This window comes from Ochotona princeps, chromosome 5 (genome assembly GCF_030435755.1).
Source record: "Ochotona princeps isolate mOchPri1 chromosome 5, mOchPri1.hap1, whole genome shotgun sequence".
Taxonomy (NCBI): Eukaryota; Metazoa; Chordata; class Mammalia; order Lagomorpha; family Ochotonidae; genus Ochotona; species Ochotona princeps.
This window is the reverse complement of record NC_080836.1, coordinates 51,328,589-51,349,924: the sequence shown is the minus strand read 5'-3', so window position 1 is coordinate 51,349,924 and position 21,336 is coordinate 51,328,589. Positions and strand designations below refer to the sequence as shown.

General features: G+C 40.9%; 1 protein-coding gene across 4 annotated transcripts in view; it reads left to right on the top strand.

Moving 5' to 3' along the window:
- Nucleotides 1–21,336, top strand: part of METTL8 (methyltransferase 8, tRNA N3-cytidine) — a 109,474-nt gene that overhangs the window by 69,947 nt on the left and 18,191 nt on the right. For all 4 annotated transcript variants that reach the window (XM_058664635.1, XM_058664633.1, XM_004577311.3 and 1 more), the window contains 2 exons: nt 2,782–2,873; nt 20,696–21,066. In XM_058664635.1, the coding sequence (XP_058520618.1) occupies nt 2,782–2,873; nt 20,696–21,066 (463 nt within the window). The remainder of the gene's footprint in view (nt 1–2,781; nt 2,874–20,695; nt 21,067–21,336) is intronic.

Here is a 21,336-nt window from a genome sequence, read left to right as displayed (position 1 = left end):
CATTGCTCCACTTTGGGCCTGGGTCTCATTATATCTGACCTCTGCAACAGTGTGAGCGATCTCCCTCTCTGCAGTCCCAGTCCCCACCCAGCATTGGATCCTGTACAGTACTTGATGCCTCAGCCCCCCAGTGAAGAACCTCAGAAATCCCACCCTTACCTAGATGCCAGCTTTTCTCTGAAGTTACAGAGAGAAACAATCCAACTCCTTTTTTTGTTTTGTTTTTTTCATTGTTCTCTGTCACTGATATCCGTATTGCCAGCTTTCTTAATGACATTAACTATTGTCCCAACACCTTTCCCCTCAGCTGAAGCCCAAGCCCACATTTGTCTTAACACTTTCCTGTTGGTTCCACTCTGACTCAGCACATGTTAACCATATAAACTTCATTGTGATGTCATTGCTGCCACAACTAGGAGAATATAACTCCCTGATGGAGGCGAGAAGATAATCCTTAATCTCTCAGTATTCCTCATTGCTTTAGGAGACAATACCAGACTAAAAGGTTGAAAAGGTGGACTTTGAAGTGACTCAAACATGGGTTTGAATTCTGGTTTTTCCATGTCCTGGTTTATATGACCTTGAGTAAGTTACTTAATTCTCTCTTCTCACATGCAAAATATGCAAAATCATCTCATGGGGCTTATGAGAGGATTAAATAACGCATGCTTATTAGTGCAATGCCTAACACAGAATAATAATAAATGGTGGTAATTGTAGTGTTATTATAGTAATTATGATCATGTTAACAGCTCACTCAGTGTTTGTCAGTCACCAGGTGATATACCTCCAGGAATTTTTTATAATTTACTCTTTCTCATCAGTCAGATAACTATAGGTATATTGTGACACAACTGTTAGGGTTTTCCTTATACCTAGCAATAGGCTGAGTAACTTGATTGGGGAGGCATCTGATTTTTTGTTTAGAAAAATGATTTATTCCAAGGATTTGTTCATTTATAATCTTACCTAATAAAGAAAGAACAAGATCAAAGCAAAATCACATGATTTTTTTGTGCAAACAGATACTGCTTTTATTCCAAGAAGACATTTCTTTGAAATGGAAAATAGTATCGTCTCCAATAGGAAGAATAACTTCTGAACCTAAAAATATTTATAAAATGTGCTAGATCTACAAAAAATGGCTCTCTTTTTATTTATTTTTATTGCAAAGTCAGATATACAGAGAGAAGAGATAGAGAGGAAGATCTTCCATCTGCTGATTCACTCCCCAAGTGAGCCGCAACGGCTGGAGCTGAGCCTGTCTGAATCCGGGAGCCAGGAGCTTTCTCTGAGTCTCCCATATGGGTGCAGGGTGCCAAGGCTTTGGGTTATCCTTGACTGCTTTCCCAGGCCACAAGCAGGGAGCTGAGTGAGAAGCTGGGCTGCCGGGATTAGAACCGGTGTCCATGTGGGATCCTAGCACGTTCAAGGCAAGGACCTTAGCCATTAGGCTACCATGCCAGGCCCCAAAAAATGGCTGTTTCATATGCTGTATGCTAAGTACTCTGTCATTTGAATGTAAGTAGGTCAATTTTTAGAAACTAAGATAGCTAATAAGAAAAATGAGTATAAAGTCACTTTAAAATTTCAGGGTAAGAACAAAGTGCTTTAAAGCATCTCTTTGGCAGCAGAATATTATTATAAAATTATATCCCTTTGTTTCTCCCCTGACCCCAAATACAGGGAAAAAAAATGACGTTAGTGTGGAAACAGTGGTATTACCCACTTTCCTGTAGCCCTTGACCCTTTGTATCCTAATCAACTAAGTAAGATCATTTAAAAAAATAATTTTTTTTTTAAAAAGTATAGTATGAAGCAGCATTAAGAAATAATTCAAGGTTCAGGCCCAGCGCAATAGCATAGTGGTTAAGGTCCTCGCCTTACATGAGCTGAGATCCCATATGGCACCGATTCTAATCCCGGCAGCCGCACTTCCAATCCAGCTCTCTGCTTGTGGCCTGGGAAAGCAGTCGAGGACGGCCCAAAGCCTTGGGACCCTGCATCCACGTGCGAGACCTGGAAGAGCTCCTGACTCCTGGTTGTGGATTGGCTCAGTTCCAGCCCATTGCGGCTCACTTGGGGAGTGAACCATCGGACGGAAGATCTTCCTCTCTGTCTGTCCTCCTCTGTGTATATCTGCCTTTCCAATACAAATAAATAAATCTTAAAAAAAAAAAAAAGAATGCAAGGGGCAGGCATGTAGCCTATTGGGTAAGACACTGGCATCCTTGGCATCTCAGTGCTAGAATTCTATAGCCAGCTGCAGCTCCTGACCCCAGAATGCTGCTAATGTAGCTCCTGGGAGTTAGTGGTGATAACTCAAATAGCTGGGCTCCTGCCACTCATGTGAGAGACTTGGATTGAGTACCTGATTTTACCTGGTCAGTCCAAGCAAGTGTACGCATTTGGGGTTTTGGAGAGAAGGCGAGGATTTGAACCAGCAAATGAAATGTGTTCTCTCTCTCTTTTCTGTGGTCTCTCTCACACACATATGTAAAACATAAAGCAAGAATGCCCTGTTCCTTCAGCGGTCAACTTCCAAAGGTGGCTGCAGGGCTTGCCACACAAGTTGGAGTTCTGTCAACAGAAGAACCGTAGGAGTTCAGCACATCAGCAGAAACATCTGACACAGCATGCATTCATTTGGCACAGAATTACTTTTTGTTGTTTCTGTTTGGCTAATCTAGAATAAAGGATACAATTCTTATCAACTTTTTTATTGCCTTGTTTAATTTTAAACACCATCTTTTTTTCTCTCTTTTTTTTTTTTTCCGTTAGGGATCACGTGCAGTGGTCTGAAGAAGAAGAAGCAATGGCCAGAAGAAGAGTAGAGCAAAACTCAGCAGTGCGAGTCCTGCTGGACGAACAAGGTAGCCCTGGATCCAGGCTCATCTGATTAGACTTTGGTTCATTCCACACGCTGTTCACTCTTCCTCATCTCTGGGCCAATATATGTTCAGTTTTAGCTGCTGCCTTTCCAATGCACTTGTTCCATTTGCTAGACTTCTCATTCCTTCCAGAGTCCTGGGCCCAAAGCTAATGAAATACATGATATACTCATCCCATTGTTGGTATTTTGGTAATCACACTATTGGTTTTTCTCAGAACTCTGAGATATTTCAAAAGAAGTTCATGAAAAATGAAATTTAAAGATAATGTTTAAAGTCCATACATTTTAAGAAATATATTCCTTTCCTATGCACTTTTTGAAGACCCTTTAGTACACATATGAATTCCAGTTCAAATTAGACATGAAAGCAACTTTAAATTTTTCTTCTTTGCTCTAATGCTTTTAGTTTGTTTGCTATTTCACTTTTTCTTTTTGGCTTGCTAGGAACTTTGAAGAAGGTAAAGTTGTATCAAAATGTTATTCACCTTTTAGGCTGAGCAGTTTCAATATGGATTGAAAACATTCTGCCCTAGCCCCCAACCCCACAAGCCCTTGTATTTAAAATTTAATTTAAGCAAAGTCATGCCAAGCTTCATAAATCATGTTTTTAAAATTGGCCTAAGCTACCATAAAAAAAATAGGGAATTGCAATGTTGGTAAGGCAATAGAGGCATTGAAACTGTGTGTATAATTGGTGGGATTATAAAATGGTGCAGCCAGTATGAAAAACAGTATGGAGGTTTCTTCGAAGTTAAAAATAGAACTATCAAGTGATCCAGTAATCCTACCAGGGATTATATTTAGAAGAATTAAAAACAGAGCCTCAGAAAGGTATTTCTAACAAAAGATGAAAGCAATCCAAAAATCCACTGTTGGATGAATAGATTTTTTTTAGAAGGGGTGTGTGTGTGTGTGTATATATATATATATATATATGAAAATTATATATAGATGAAAAATTTTCAGTCTAGAAAAGAAAGAAAACATGGAAGAATCTTGAGGACATTTTGCTAGGTGAACTAAAAAGACGAATACTCTGCAGCAGCACCTAGGAGATATCCAGAGTGGTCAAGTTCATAGAAACTAAAAGGTGAATGTCAAAGGCAAAGCCAAAGGGAGGAGGAGAGTTGCTTGATGGAAAACAAAGTAATAGTTGCAAGATAAAAACTTTCTGGAAATAGTTACACTATTTATCATTTATCATTTCTGGAAATGATAGTGTAAATTACTTTACTGAACTATATCCTTAAACATGATTAAGATGTTAAATTTTATATCACTTTTTTTAAATCTTAATTTAGAAAGAGTATACTTTAAAAAAAAAAGAGCTATGTTCTCACCACAGAGCTGGGACCCCACTGATACTTTAACTTCTGCACTCGGGTTGTAAGTTTTTCCATCTTATTTAATTTAGAAACCTTTTTCCTTTAGAACATGTTGATTCCTTTTTCCTTTAAAAAATAATTTATTGAATACTTGACAGACACAGAAATACATGTAACTCATACAAATTTTCACCAAGTTCAGTGACTTTTCACAAAGTGGACACACATATGTAAACAGCACCTGCCTCAAGAAACAGAACATTAACAAGAACTCAGAAGCTTTCTGACGCCCCTTCACCCCTCAGACCCCATCAGGGTCAACCAGTATTCTGGCTTTTATTCCCCACAGATGAGTTATGCAAGAACCATTTGATCTGGGTCATCATTTCTCAGTCACTTTGTAGCAACATCCTGGTCACCATTTAATAGCGCAGGGGGCAGCAGACTACAGCCTATGAACCAGATGTAGCCTGCCGCCTGCTTTAATGAAGTTTTGTTGAAACACAGACGCACTCATTTGTTGACACATTGTCTGTGGCTGCTTTTGTGTTCCATGTAAGAGTTGAATAGTTGCAAAAGAGACTTATGAGGCCTACAAACACTGAACATTCGCTATCTAAATATTTCTCAATTGATTGATCAACTGTCCTGAAAACTACTGGGGAAAGCTGTTTGTGTTCTTCTGTGTAAACCACATAGATTGAAAGCCCTAATCCCATTGGTGGCTAACTATTGATCCTCATTCTGTGCTTGAGACTGAAGTTTGATGCAACGGTAGCTAGGGAAACTGAGCTGATGCGAGAACCACCATTCACAATCCTTGACCAGTGCAGGGGACAGTGCTAACCAATCTTGTAGTATGGCATCATTTGCTATTCCTTATAGCTGATTCTCTATGCTCATCCTAAGCATGAATGTGTCCTGGGGAATGGGCAGGAAGGAGGAACCCCTGATCCACAGTGGAACCCTTGTGTTATTTTGAGCTCCAGCCATGCAGCCCCAGTGAGGAGCAGGGCCAGGGAGCTGGGGTTGGAGTTGAGGTGCATACCATTGGGGGTTCTGCCTGCAGGTCAGCCAGCCCTGTGTTTCCTTGCAGGAATTCTGTCTGCCGCTATGGCAGTGGAGCTGCAGCTTTGCCAGCAGCTGTGCAGGCATGTTTTCCACATTACTCAAGCTTCTAAAAGTGGCCACCTGGATGTGATAGACAGTCAAACCTAAACTGAACGAACAGTTGTCAGTCATTTAGGATTCATTTCCAGGAAGTGAGCAATTATCCATGGCATGGTTTCTGATACTATGAGAAACTAAGGGGTTTCATGAACCTTCTTTTGAATATTTCAGTTCAGAATGTAGAGGAGCAGTGCTGATAATATTCCCTTAAAGTGCTCTGTGCATGGCTGCCTATTTTGTCCTATTTGTGTTAACAATGCACTTGAGTGAAGCTAATGAGAAGGTTATTTTAGGGCCTTGGAAGCCACAGTAAAGGAAAATGACAGTTCCCACAGAACCATAGTGTGACTGAAATAGAAAGGTGGTGGCTGGCCTCTCTCTATAGAAGCAGGAAAAGCAGGCAGAAGACCACTGACGATCTGTGTGGAGGCATTTGATTTGCTTATTAGGATGACCAGTCTCTTCGAGCAAGTGTGCTGGCTTCTGTGGGAACACAGAACAAAGGATTCCAGTTCAAACTGGCTCAGAGATGTGGGGATCTCTGGTGGATCCCTTCTGAATGCCCACCCCCTCCCCCCATCACACTAGTCAGTGCAGTGGGCTTCATGTGGGTCCCGGAACTGCTGCCGGAAGAGACATGCATCACAAGGTGGCTGTCTGATCACTCGCACTGCAAGGTCATGCAGAGCAATAACTGAGGTTGCCAGGGACACTGCAAAGAATGAGACTTTTGTTCTGGGAAACTGTGTTGAGCACAGGGCATCACACTGACAGCCACCCAGTACAGCTTCTGCGAGGGATCGTGGACCTGCCAGGCTGCGAAAGCCCTGCGTGAGGCTTCTGTTTAGATCTTCGTTGTCTCTGAGGAATGTGGGCCAAGGTGAACAGAGATCCTTGACAAACTCTATTCCCAAACTTGGCATGAACTGGAAGGATTCCCTGGTCTGACTTTTCCCCAAGAACTTGTTTTCTCTCAGCAAAGACTCAGGTTTTGGAAAACCCCAATTTTTTCACACCACAAAACATGCTGAATGCAGATAAGTATACAGCTGGACCGCTCTTTATTGATCTTATCTCACATTATGTTAATACCACTGGGAGGAAATACTGGTTGTTCTCCCCTGCTGGCCAACTCTCGGGAGCATTACTTTTGGTCTCTGCGTGGGTTAAATTCTCCTGCCACTCCTAGCTGCCGTTTCTCACCTATTTCCTCAGCCAGTGCTGAGCTGGAACATCAGGAAACACCCTCCACAGTCTGAAAATAAGGATGTTTGAAATCACAAATCGTTGTCCTTGCTGCCAGAAGGTTGACATTTCATTTCTGGGATTAAAATGTATAGTATCCAGGCTCTCATTAGCAATATTTCTTCCTAATAGATTGCCCAGATTAATGATTTTTAATTCCACATTTCCTTTTCATAACTTCTTTTCAATTTTATTATGGCTCATATTTCTTTTAAAAGCAAGTTAACTCAGAGAAATGAGAAGGATACATTTGGCAGTTTTTTATTTAACGTGATTATATTTTATAATTTCCTAAAAACATCTCCAGTGTGTTACATCTCAACTGGCCATTTAGCAAATGTAATGGGTTTTTTAAACTCAATAACAAAAGCAGCTTCTATTTTTACTTTAAAATATCCTTTAAATACCTACATACCTAAGGTAACTTCTTTATGTCAAGGAAACCAGTAAGAAGAGTTTCACTATGCCTCATGTTGTAAATGCCTTAATTTGAAAGATTTTCTTTTTTTGTTGTTTGTTTTAAAGATTTGTTTACTTTATTTGAAAGGCAACAGTGACAGAGCTAGAGAGAGACATACATCTTTTACCCGCTTACTCTTTCCCTGGTGCTCACAACAGCCAGGGATAAGCCAGGCCAGAGCCAACAGCCTAGCACTCCATCCAGGGCTCCCATGTGAGTGGCAGGAACCCAAGTGCTTGGGCCATTTTCTATTGCCTCCTGAGCTTGTAAGCAAGAAGCTAAATTGGAAGCACAGAGTAGCCAGTACTGTAACCAGGTACACCAATATGGGATCCAGGTAATTCCAGCAGTAGTTTAACCCACTGCACCACAACACTAGCCCCTGGGAGAATTCTGCATGTGAAAATTAATAACTACAAGTTTTGTGCTGATAAATTTAGAGTGCTTGTGTATAAGTTGGCTTTGATTACATAAAATTTAATACCATACTCTCAGAAAAACACTTTTAATTTCGTCACTCAGAGTTTTATTTCATTAGATGATAAAGTTTATCAGTGACATGTGGAAATTTCCAGTTTGAGTGCTCAGGTATTTGCATAATTAATTTGCAAAAATAACTTTAAATTGCCTTTTTGTTACATGGCAACTTAGAATAAATTTTCATAACTCAGATTAATCATATCATATATGTCAGATACATAAATGCTTTGATTCACTTTTTGTGATGTTCACTGTGATTCAGAGTGATTTCTGAATATTTCAGAATTGGTTAGTGTGCCAGATTCCTTCTTGCCCTCAGTAGTGTTGAATTTAATAAGTGAATAATTGAGAAGCTGCTTCATCTGGCTGTGGTTAAACAAATCACGACATCCCTTTTATTGCCACTAGCATAGAGCAATTAACTCTGAATTGGCAGCCTAGGAGAGCAAAGATGTCCCTCCAAGAAAAATTTAGAAGATCAGTCAAGAAGAAGACAGGCCAGATTTCTCTACACTCTAACATTTTCTTATTATTGAGCTCTGCTAGCGATGGGTTAACAGCAGATTGAAATAGCACTTTTCATTCATGATCAGTGAATTAACTCCTTCAACATCTCTGTTAGCACAAATGTTTTTTTCAGTTCAGGAAATCAAGTCATATACTGAAGGTGTTGTCGCACGATTGTCATTATGAATCATTTCAGCTTCTGTGAGGGTCTTGGAAGCTATCAGAAATTACTGTGAGCTCTGGGACTGGGGCTGCCACCGTTCAATGGCGATAGCTTTGAGAGCTTAAATGTATGCTTTAAATTATGATTTATTTTCATTTTTTTTAGCATGTTGATTTTTTTTATTTATTATTTTTAATTCATTAATTACATTGTATTATGTGACACAGTTTCATAGGTACTTGGGTTCTCCCCACCCCTCCCCAAATCCTCCCACCATTGTGGATTCCTCCACCTTGTTGCATAACCACAGCTCAAGTTCAGTTGAGATTCCCCCATTGCAAGCGTATACCAAACATAGAGTCCAGCATCTTATTGTCCAGTCAAGTTCAACGGCTTCTTAGGTATACCCTCTCTGGTCTGAAGACAGAGCCAGCAGAGTATCATCCCAGTCAATTGAAAGCTCCAACATACCATCAGCAAAAATTTACATCATTATGGAATTGACATAGTAATGAGTAACCAATATGTTAAAAGTAAATGCGAGTTCCTAGCCACCTTCTGTGACCACCTCACTTACATTTCAATTTTAGTTTATACACAACATATAACATTCATAACATAACATGTTATACATAACATCATATCATCTTAAATCAAGGCAAACATGTGGTATTTAACCTTTTGGGATTGGCTCATTTCCCTTAGCATTATGGTTTCCAGTTGGGCCCATTTGGCCACAAAGAACTGCATTTTGTTTTTTTTAATAGCTGAGTAGTATTCCATGGAGTAGATGAACCGTAACTTTCTTATCCAATCCTCTGTTGATGGGCATTTTGGTTGCTTCCATGTTTTTGCAATTACTGATTGTGCTGCTATGAACATAGGAGTGCATGTTGGTTTCTCATAAAACAAGTGTTCTGGATATATTCCTAGGAGTGCTATTGCTGGATCATACGGTATGTTGATTTTGAGTTGTTTGAATATTCTCCATACTGATTTCCATAGAGGCTGTACCAGCCTGCAGCCCCACCAGCAGTGGAGTAGGGTTCCCTTTTCCCCGCAACCTCGCCAACAAGTGTTGTTGGTGCTTTTATTCATTTTTAAAAAGACAAAGTAAGAGAAATGTCATCCGTGATTTTACTCACCCAGATGCCAGCAACAGCTACGGGTGGGCCAGGCCAAAACAGGAGCTAGGAACTTAATATGGGGCTCCCACATGAGTGGCAGAACCCCACACACTTGAGCCATCACCTGCTTCATCTCAGAATGCACATTAGCAGCAAGCTGCATGAAAAATAAACTCCAGCCAGACACTTGGTTATAGAATGCAGGCATCCCAAGTGACAACTGCTGCACCTGCCGTCAAACTTGAAAGCGTAACCTCAAAAACCAACTGAGTTCCCAGCCATTGGTAATGTTTCTTGGTTTTGTTTCTGCCCCACAAACCTATGTATAGGCATAGAACATTTTCTGTTCCTATTGCTCATTATGATTCTTTCATATATACTTACCTGGCTTATACTTTATATCACTCAAAAACTGAAGTGTAATAATGCTTTTTTTCTGATTGCTTATAATAAATTGCAATCTACATTGTTTCTGCAGCTTACTCATAACTGACTCTCAATCACACTGAAATTCTAATTTCTGTTTAAACATATCTATATAATTTTTATAATAAATTTATTTTTGGCGATGTTTACATAGTAAAGATGCATGCCCATATGGACCACTGATTAAAGTGGAGAGGGTTGAGGAATGGAGGAAAGTGGGTGAGACAACTGCTTCCAATCTCCTTTTGTTCATGTATCTGTGGAAAATGGAGAGAGAGCTACTCTTAGCAGCCCAACCACATCATTGCTCTAGGATGGGGAACAGCCACCCAGTATCATCCCAGAATCCCCAATGTGGAGCATATTCTGATGGCTTCATAAAGTGGTTTTCATAGTCCTAAGATGCTGTTGATTTTGTTGCTTCAAGGATGTAGAAATCCTTCTAAGGATCATGGACTGACACAGTCAAACTTAGAGTCCCAGTTTACCCAGATACTTGCTGTCAAAGTTTGCCTAGGAAAGCTGTCCAGTGTTTTCTGTGCTCCATGACACTAGATGTCCTCTGCAGGCCTCAGTGAACAAGTTATCATATCCCCCAAGTTCATCTGAGCATGCTGTCCACTGCACAGGCTTCAACAACTGAATATATCTAGTTCTGACACATGCACTGCATGATAAGACCACAGATACTGTAATTTCCCTCATAGATGGGGTTTTGAGTCCAGTAGTCCAGATACTGTCTGCTGGCTCTTACGTGTCTGCCCCCAGCATATCTTAAAAAAAAAAAAAAAAAAAAGAGGCAGAGAATCAAGATGGCAGAATAGGGTAAGGACACGTTTAAACAGACGGAGAAACATTTAATCAGGATGAAGCATAGAGGACATGTTCCAGGAAATAGGAAAGGACAGAACAACAGCAGAGGGGTACCTGGAGACTGACAGACACAGGAAAGCAGCGGACACAGCAGTATGTGTTGCAGTGACTGATACTCCAGCTGCATTCAACTAATGGCGATCTGAACTCCACCTGCAGCCTCAACTCCACCAGCAACCAGGTGGGAAGCGACTTTCACTGGGAGTTTGGGAGGCAAACCCAGAAAAAGAACTGTCCATCCTGCTGGTCCGTTTGACTTGACCAGGAGCAGAGACAGAGCAGCAGATCCCAGACGGACAGTGAGAGAAGCGTGGATTTCACAGCCCAGTCAGTCCCTTAGAGCTGAATTGGATGCCATTTGCCTAAGGAGGAAAAGGCAAAGGTAAGGAAAGAGCACACGCAGAGCTAGGAGTGAACTCATTTCTGACTCAGTGAACTGCAGCAACGTGGCATTCTACAGGTTCCACCTGGGACAGGTCTGGGTAGCCCTAAGACCTGATGGCCAGCAGATCAAGAACTCTAGTAGTGGTGCGTCAGGCGCCATTTTGTACACTGTGGAAATAGCTTTAGGACTGCAGGGGACAACAGTGAACTGTGCATTTGCTGAGCTCGTGAGAACTCGCTGAGGTCCGTGAATTACACTAGTCCCGCAGGAAAATAATACCAGTTAGGGCATCGTACCAGTCAAAATAGGTCCATGTGGCACCCAGACCTAACGTCCAACAGGTTCCAACAAGACCAGCACCACCAACAACCTACCTATATAGGACACCTGGTGTCTCTCTAATCCTGGGAACTGCTCCAACCAGAAGTGGGAGAAAGGTTGCAGAGACAGCGGTACAGCCTCAGCACAGTATCACAGGAGGAGAAGAGTGGTGAGCCAGGAGCTGGGGCTGTGGAGACCACAGTGAAAACCTAACATAAGAACCTAGACCTGGAACTCGCTGGAGGTTGTGGCATAAGTGGCTGTAAGCAAAGAGTTGTGTACCAACTACAATAAGTAAAATCGCATTGTAGACCTGTGGGAGACACAGCTTAGAAACCTGCCCCAAGGAGAAGACTCTGCTAACCAGAAGTGCAATGACCAAGAGCAAAAGAAGAACACAAAAGCACAGTGAATATTACTGAAAACTCCCCTGCAAAGGAGCAAAACCCTATGTCAACCTCAGAGTTAACTGAGGAAGACGTCGAGAAAATGGGGCACATAGAGTTCATAAAACTCATTTTAAAGCTTCTGATCAACAATGAGAAACACAAGAGTTCTAAGAATTTAAGGAAGCAACAAAGTAAATCAAGGCTGATATATCAGAAATTCAGAACACAGTAGAGCAAATTAAAAGTACAATGGGGGCCCGGCAGCGTGGCCTAGCGGCTAGAGTCCTCGCCTTGAACACCCTGGGATCACATATGGGTGCCGGTTCTAATCCCGGCAGCTCCACTTCCCATCCAGCTCCCTGCTTGTGGCCTGAGAAAGCAGTTGAGGACGGCCCAATGTATTGGACACTGTACCCGCCTGGGGGACCTGGAAGAGGTTCGAGGTTCCTGGTTCCCGGCTTCGGATTGGCGCGCATTGGCCTGTTGCGGCTCACTTGGGGAATGAATCATCGGACGGAAGATCTTCCTCTCTGTCTCTCCTCTGTGTATATCTGGCTGTAATAAAATGAATAAATCTTTAAAAAAAAAAAAAAAAGTAAAATGGAGAGTCTCCAAAATAGAATGAAGCAAACAGAAGAAAGAATTTCAGAATTGGAAGACATTTCCTGTCATCAGGGGGAAGCAAACAAAAAGCTGGAAGCAGAGCTGGATCAGGCCAAAAAAAGTATTCAAGAATTGAAAGACACTACGAAGAGGCCGAATATAAGAGTTATGGAAGTCCCAGAAGGTGCAGAAAGAGAAGCTGAGTTTACAAATGTATTTAATGAAATAATAAAGGAAAATTTCCCTAATCTAGAGAAAGAATTGGGAAACAAGATCCAGGAGGGGCACAGAACTCCCAACAGGCTTGATCAAAAGGGATCTTCACCACGACATATGATAATCAAGCTCTCTTCAACTGAGCATAAGGAAAAAATCCTTCAATGTGCACGTGAAAAAAATCAATTGACATATAAAGGAATGCCAATTAAGCTCACAGGAGACCTCTCACAGGAAACTACAGGCCAGAGGAGAATAGAGCAACATATTCCACATTCTAAAAGAAAAAAATTATCGGCCTAGGATAACATATCCAGCAAGACTTTCTGTGGGGAGCAGCCGACCCCACATGGATTAGGGGCTTCAACATGGCAGCTGGCCGAGTGCCAGGAGGCAGGACTTGTCCCACCAGTGGGCAGGCAGGAAGTCACAGGATAGGCTAATTCTCCCTGGCTGCGATTGCTGGCCTATCAGATGGCACCCCGTGGACCACGGGCAGAAGTGATTGGTGAAAGAACTGTATATAAGCAGCCTGCTTTTGGCAATAAAGCCTTTTTTGGTTCGTCTGCCTTTTTTGGTTATCCCTCTCTTTTTGGTTTTGTCTGTCTCCTTTTTGGTTCGTGACATTCTGGTGGCCCTGATGGGGGGAATCAGAAACGGGAAGAATTGGGAAGAAGGGTGGTGGAAAATGGGAAGAAGGGTGGCGAAGAAGCGGGTACGAAAGCTTAGATGGGGACAGGAGCAGTGGAGAAAAGGTTTTAAAACACAGCCGCTTTTGCCAGTTTTTCCCGGCCCTCCAAGAATATTCCTCGTCATTTTAGTGTCGCTGCAGGGCGGCAACAACGTTCTTTTGTCTTTGAAAATGAAATAAAATTCTTCCACAATCAAGAAAAGTTAAAAGAATTTGCCTCTTCCAAACCTGCCCTACAATTGATACTTCAAGATGTTCTCTTGACAGAGAAGAGAAATAGCACCTACCAAAACCAAGGCAGATGTGAAGAACATCCCAGTAAAATGACAACACAAGACTAAACCAATGAACAACCCGTTCCTAAAATGACAGGACCAAAGTACCATCCATACATATTAACCCTGAGTGTAAATGGCTTAAGCTCAATCAAATGTCATAGATTAATAGACTGGATTAAAAAGCAAAACGCATCTGTTTATTGTCTAGAAGAGACACACTTCACCAACAAAAATCAGTGGAAACTATATCACATGGGTTCTGTTGTTTTCTGTTAGTTTCATCTCTTCAAAACACTTTCTTCTGATTAAATCATTCAATGACTCATAGATCATACAGCAGCATCATTTTCTTCAAGAAGGTTCTTGAGTTTCATTTCTTCAGCTACACGTTAGTCATTTAGTAGCATGTTATTTAACTTCATGGTGTTGTTAATTTCTTTTTTTCTCCCGGATGTTGATTTTGTTTTGTGGCTTTTCATTTAAGGGGATGTATAGTAGCTGTGTAATGGAGACTGTCATATCTGGTAACATGTCATTTAACTTCATGGCATTATAAATTTCTGTTTTTCTTTCTATTGTTGATTTTGTATTATGACTTTTCATTTAAGGGGATGTACAGTAGCTGTGAAATGGAGACTAACATCCAGATGTGAGGATACAATGTAGTATGCATTTCTACTTCCAGACAAAGATGGACTTAAAATGAAACTGTTCACTCTATCTTGACAGTAGGATGCTGGACTCTCTGCCATTGTCCATGCCCGCATGATGGACATATGTCAGTGTATGAAGAACTATACTACAGTAATGATATAGAGGAACTAGGTGGGGGGGGAGGGAATTGTGGAGGGGATAAGGGAAATGCCAGGAGCCTATGGAATTGTATCACAAAACGATAATAATAATAATAAAATGTTAAAAAAAAGAGGGAACTGTGTTGGCACACTGGTATAGTTAGCACAGATTTGGCATTAGCCAGACCCACAATGCCCACCAGCTATTAGCTTCTCTTCTCCTAGCAATGTAACACTTGCCTAGGTACAGTCAGCCTAGACAGTTGCCTGCAGCTGGGGTTGAAGTTATAATCTCAACCTAATGTCTCAACTTTAATTGAGAAGAAAGTAAAAATTTTAAAAAAACAATTTTTTTAAGATTTACATATTTTTTATTGGAAATCAGATTTACAGAGAGAAGGAGAGACAAAGATCTTCCATCCAGTGATTTCAATGCCCAAGTGGCTATAGTGACTAGAGCTGAGCCAATATGAAACCAGGAGCTGGGAGCCTCCCCCGAGTCTCCCACGCAGGTGTAGGGTCCAAAGGTTCTGGGCTGTCTTCTACTGCTTTCCTAAGCCACAAGCAGGGAGCTGGGTGTGAAGTGGAGCAGCCAGAACACAAACCAGTTCCCATATGGGATCTCGGCACATAAAAGGCAAGGATTTAGCCACTAAGCTACTGTGTCGGCTCTTCCCCCAAACAGATTATTTTCTAAGATATTTTGGAAGGATTCATTTTGACTTTAGGTTAGAAAGACAGTGATAGGGTAATAGATAAGAATAAGGTCATAGGGGGTAGTGCTGTAGTGCAGTGGGTTAAGTTTCTGTCTGCCACTCAGATATCCCCTGTGAGTGCTGGTTTGTGTCTTGGCTGTTCCACTTCCCATCCATCTCCCTGCTGATGCACCTAGGAAAACCAGTTGAAGATGACCCAAGTACTTGGGCCTATGCCACCCATGCGAGAGACACAGAAGAAACTCCTGACTGGTGGGTGTGGCCTGGGCCAGCTCTAGCCATTGCAGTCAGTTGGGGAATGAACCAACAGTTGGAAGATGCTTCTTCTTCTCTGTAACTCTGCCTGTCAAATAAGTAAGTAAATTTTGAAAGGGAGGAAGAGAGGAGGAGAGAGAGGAAGGAAGGGAGAGAGGGAGGGAGGGAGGGAAAGAAAAAGGAAGGGAGGAGAGAAGGAAAAGAAAAACAGAGTAAGGCCGTAGTATTTGATAGACTTTGAACAGAACTTTCAAGCTGAGTGGGCTTGGAGAAAATTTTTATTTGCTATGACCTTGAATTTATTTGACTTGAAATTGAAATAAATTTTGTTAGGGTTAAGTGGTGAAAAAAAAATTTGATGTAGTGTACAGCTCATAATAAATACCCAAAATGTGTGATTATTATTTTTAATGCTACTGTTATGGGCATAATAATTTAGGTGATTGTTTTTATTTTTTTCCATCCAAATTTTGAGTAGATAATACTTATAAAACAGGTGTAAGAGAACATAGAGTAGCAAGCCTTGACTGTTGCCTTCTAATAGAAATCAGATCCTTTTTAAAGATTGCATAGATGAGGATTAAATTTAGATGCTTGATGTGTTTAGTATCTGAGCCAGATTGCAGTCCTGTCACCACAGATTCACTTTCCTTACAAACTGTAAAAATTTAAACAGTAGTATAGGCTCATGTTTAAACCATTTTTTTGTATTTTGTAGATTTTTTAGTTCTAGAACTGGTAATGTTTAATGTTCTCCATAAATGTATAATGTTTAGTAGGAGTATAGAGAGAATGTTTAGAGTTCAAATGAACTGTAGAGAATATTGTAAATCTACCTCTTCATCAAATGAGGAAATTGTGTAGGTAATAGTGGGCAAAAAATTCAGCTGATACTCTATGTATGTGTTGTAGATGCAATTTAATCATTAAATTGTTGCTATTGCTGTATATTTTCATCTGATTGTGATGAATCAACATAACATGAAATATTTGGGGTATTTAGCCTAGTGGGATTTAGCCCAGTTGGGATGCCTACAACCTATGTCATAGTACCTGGGTTTAAATCCTGATTCCAGCTTCCTGCTAGCACAAACCTTGGGAGACAATAGTAATGGCTCAAGTGGTTTTTCTCTTGCTGCCTGCCACAGGGGTAACCTCAGTTGAGTACCCAGTTCCTGACTTCAGCCACCACAGTCATCTAGGGAGTGAACCAGTGGAAGGGACCTCTCCCTCTCTGTTGCTGCGTGTCTCTTGGTCTCTCAAAAGAATAAATTAAATAGATTAATTTAATAGATAAATTTTAAATAGATACATTTAATTAATCTATTAAAATTATATTTAGAGTTATCAGGATATTTATTTATGTACATATATATATCTTTATTTTTCAGTTGTGCCATAAGATTGCTCCATTTGTGTGTTGATGCCCATGTTGTTAACATTTGAATTCTCTCACTTTTTTCTATTTTAAAAAGAACTGCTGTACACACTTTTTATCAGGTTGCTCCCCTGCACTCTCCCACACACATCAGTTAATTTACAGGAGACTATTTCCAAAAATGAAGCAAGAAGTAGTAGTACATTGTAGCTAGTGGTAATTAGGCTCAAGCCCACTTCACAAGTTGTTGCTTATTGGAAACTCAAATATTTGAGATCTGACTAACAGTACATCAACCTAGGTAGCTGCTTTAAGAAAAATGTTTTAAGAGTTACTCATTTACATGAGATACACAGTTACCCAGAGAGAAGGGAGAAAGACAGAGACATCTTGTATCCACTAATTTACTGCCCAAAAAGCTGCTGTGTCTAGGACTGGGCCAGGCCAAAGCCAAGAGCCAGAAATTCCATTAGGGTTACCATGGCTTAAACACTTGGGTCAACTTCAGCTGCTTTCCCAGGCACATTAGCCTGGGGCTGGATTAGAAGTAGAGCAGCCAACCTTGAATTCAGTGCTTGTGTGGGGCGCTGGTGTTGCAGGAAGCACCTTAAACAGCCGTGCCACAGCGCTGCCCCAGGTGGCTACTTTATGTTAGGCAGAGAATGTCTTACCTGTAAGCAGTGAGTTACGGAGCTTTTGAGGTAAAGGAAAAAGAGAAAGTTTGAGAAGATCCTGGGGAAATCTAATTTCTCCTGAACCCAATTTCCAGAATGCTGTTTTGTTTTCTTACACAAGTGTGTCTGGTAGACTCAATTGTTAAAAGTAGAGACAGAATTGTTTTTTAAAGATAAATACCGGGCCCGGCAGCGTGGCCTAGCGGCTAAAGTCCTCGCCTTGAACACCCCGGGATCCCATATGGGCGCCAATTCTATTCCCGGTAGCTCCACTTCCCATCCAGCTGCCTGCTTGTGGCCTGGGAAAGCAGTCAAGGACGGCCCAAGGCTTTGGGACCCTGCACCTGCATGGGAGACCTGGAAGAGGTTCCAGGTTCTCGGCTTCGGATCGGCGCAGCACCGTCCGTTGCGGCTCACTTGGGGAGTGAATCATCAGATGGAAGATCTTCCTCTCTGTCTCTCATCCTCTCTGTATATCTGACTTTGTAATAAAAAACAAATAAGTCTTTAAAAAAAAAGATAAATACCCATTTTTAGATCCAGTATAATAGGCTTCCTTCCATTAGTGCAGACGTGAGCCTGTTGCACTTAACGTTATGTATTTCTTGCAGAGATCCACTTCCATTTCTTAAACCTTAGGGGGTTTCTGTCTTTATAGTGGTCATGCCAGATACAGACCTGATGGGATGGAAGTCTGTAGCCAAGTGGCTGGGGATCCTAGCAGAAGGCCACAAAGATAAAAATGAAAGAAAAAAAAAAAGGACAATTATAAGGGTTTCGGAATGGGGCTCTGTTTTACAAGGATGGGCCTGGTCAGATGCAGCTGTTTTGCTGGGTGCAGGGACTTCTTGAAAATTATGAGAGAAATGGGTCCTTTTTTATTTTTAGTTTATTTTTTAAATGGGTCAGAAATTCATTTACTTCAAAATTCAAATGAAAATTCTCTCTCAACTGTGATACCTGATCACCCCACCTGCCTCCTTAAAGACAACCAGTGTGGCCCAGCGCAGTAGCCTAGCAGCTAAAGTCCTCACTTTGAACATGCCAGGATCCCATATGGGCGCCGGTTTTAATCCCGGCAGCCACGCTTCCCATCCAGCTCCCTGCTTGTGTTGGGAAAACAGTGGAGTACGGCCCAAGTCTTGGGACCCCACACTTGTATGGGAGACCCGGAGGAGACTCCTGGCTCCTGGCTTCGGATCGGCTCAGCTCAGGCCGTTGCAGGCACTTGGGGAGTGGATCAGTGGATGGAAGATCTTCCTCTCTGTCTCTCCTTCTCTCTGTAAATCTGACTTTGCAATAAAAATAAAATAAATCTTTTTAAAATATAAAGACAACCGGTGTTACTTACTATGTGATTATGTTCACAGAAGTGTTTTGTGCCTGAATGGATAGGTAGTATGTGTATGAAGGAGCTTCACAAAGTTCGTGGAGAATGTGCATTATCTTCTAATTCCACTTTTCCTTGAATCCTTTGAAGCCCTCTTCTGTAGTCAGATATATATTTTTCTTCTATTTAATGAATTGTTGCATAAAACACATTTTCTGCATTTTGCTTTCTCACGTAGCACTAACTGTAAATTATTCTGTACACACATAAAGCTTTTGAATTCTTTGAAATCACTTTTTAAAGGTCATATACCTATATTGGTTGAAAATGATTCTTCATCCACCAATTACAATAATAGCATTTAAGAAATCTAAAGGGGCGAATTATTTTGTTAATGTAAGGCAATTCTCTAAAATGCAAGAGGCATTTGACCACTTGGGAAACCCTCGTCCCACGTGTGAGTGCCTAGATTGAGTCCCAGTCTACTCTGCATTTCAACGTTCCAGCTCATGTGCATCCTAGGGCAGCAGGTGATAATCCAGACCCTCAGGTCCCTGTCACCACATCAGAGACCTGGACTGAATCCCAGCTCCTGATTTTTGCCTAGGTCAGCCCTGGCTATTGTGGACATGAGGGGAGTAAACAACCAGATAGGAGCTTTCTGTCTTTTCTCTCTCTGCCTGTCAAATACGTAAGTGGGAATTTTAAAAAAAATTCTGTTTAGGTCTTTATGTTGGGACAGTAGGAAGAGATAATTTTAGTAGCATGGAAGAATGGAATTTTGGGATGACTTGTAGACTCCAAGAATAGGGGATTTGATACTGGCTCACTGAAGGCTATTCTTCAATGTAACACAAGATTAGAGTAACTTATTTAAGTGAATCCTTCTAGATCTGAAATTATGTCACTTAAAATCCCACAGTTAATTAATTAAGCTGATCCTCTTCTGATCCAGCTCTCCTCTTATTGTATGAAAAAAGTAACAGAGGATGATCCAAGTCCTTGGGACCCTGCAGCCTCGTGGGAGACCTATAAAAGGTTCCTTATTCCTGGCTTTGGATCAGCTCTCCTCCAACCTTTGTGCCATTTGAGGAGTAAAACAGCTGATGAAAGATCTTTCTGTCTCTCCTCTCTGTAAACCTGCCTTTCCAATAAAAATAAATAAAACTTTTTTTAATGGAGTGGCTTTTTCTCTAAGATAATAAAGAACCACACAGGTTATTGGTAAAAATGTAATTTTTAAGATTTATTTATTTTTATTGGAAAGACAGATTTACAGAAAGGAAAGTCAGAGAGAAAGATCTTCCATCCCCTGGTTCACTCCCCAAGTGGCTGCAGCAGCAGTAGCTGAGCTGATCTGATGCTGGGAACCAGGAAGCAGGAACCAGGAGCTTCTTCCCGGTCTCCCATGCAGGTGGAGAGTGCCAAGGCTCTGGGCCATTCTCTGCTGCTTTCTCAGGCCACAAGCAGGGAGCTGGATGGAAAATAAAGCAGCTGGGACATGAACCAGCACATATATGTGATCCTAGCACTTGAAGGGGGGAGGATTTACCAATTGAGCCATTGTTTCCAGGCCCTAAAAATTGTTAACATTCCATGATTAAACTACAGAAAATAATTTATAATGACTAAATTATTCATGGCAGTTTATCACCCAAATTGTGAAGATAGAAGCAAACGTATGGTGCTAGGAAACTTATCCCACACTTTGAAACATTTTGGCAGAATTATATAAAGCTCTTTGTTTTAACCTTTTATTAGATAAATGAAAGTTAGGAAGACATTAAAGTTATAGTAATTGTATAAATTCACAGAAAATGCACATTATCTTTTAATTCCATTTTCCCTGAACTTTTTGAACTTTTTGAACTTTTTACCAACAGAATAAATTTCTCTTGTAACTCCCCCTTTTTCCACATCCCCTTTGTATGTTATGAAAGTAATAGCTAATACTAAATGTAATTTATGAAAAAATATTTTTTTCTCTTTATTTCAGTTAAATATGAGAGTGAAGCTAGCAAATACTGGGATACATTTTACAAGGTTCACAAGAATAAATTTTTCAAGGATCGTAATTGGCTGTTGAGGGAATTTCCTGAAATTCTTCCGGTTGATGGAAAAGCTGAAGAAGAGACCAAAGAATCGTCTTGGGCTTGCCTAAAAGCGAATTCTGCAAATTGCTTCCCAGCAATGCACTGCCCTACTATGCCTGAAGGAAGAACTCAGTATAAGGAGAGTTATGGCTCAGCAGATGGTCAAAGCGAAGGAGGACCTCATTCTTCCCATCTGAACTCTGAATACCACAGAGAAAATTGTTTGAAGGCCAAGTTATTTCCTGGGAGCAATGCCACCTTCAGAATACTAGAGGTACTGGGCTCAAGAGACAGACAAACACGGGAAGTGGCAAATAAAAGATATACCTTCCATATTATCTTATCAGTAGTCTAGCTTTTTAGGTGCAGAATGATTAAACATGAATAAGTACTCAGTGTACTTTTATGCAAAAGAGTATTCAAGGAACTCAAATTTCTAATATCAAGTTAGAAATTTATAGTTTTAATTTTGCTTTTTTTAAAATTTGTTTTCATTTCACAACTGGAGGCAATTGTAAGCACCAATACAATTTTGGCCTTAATT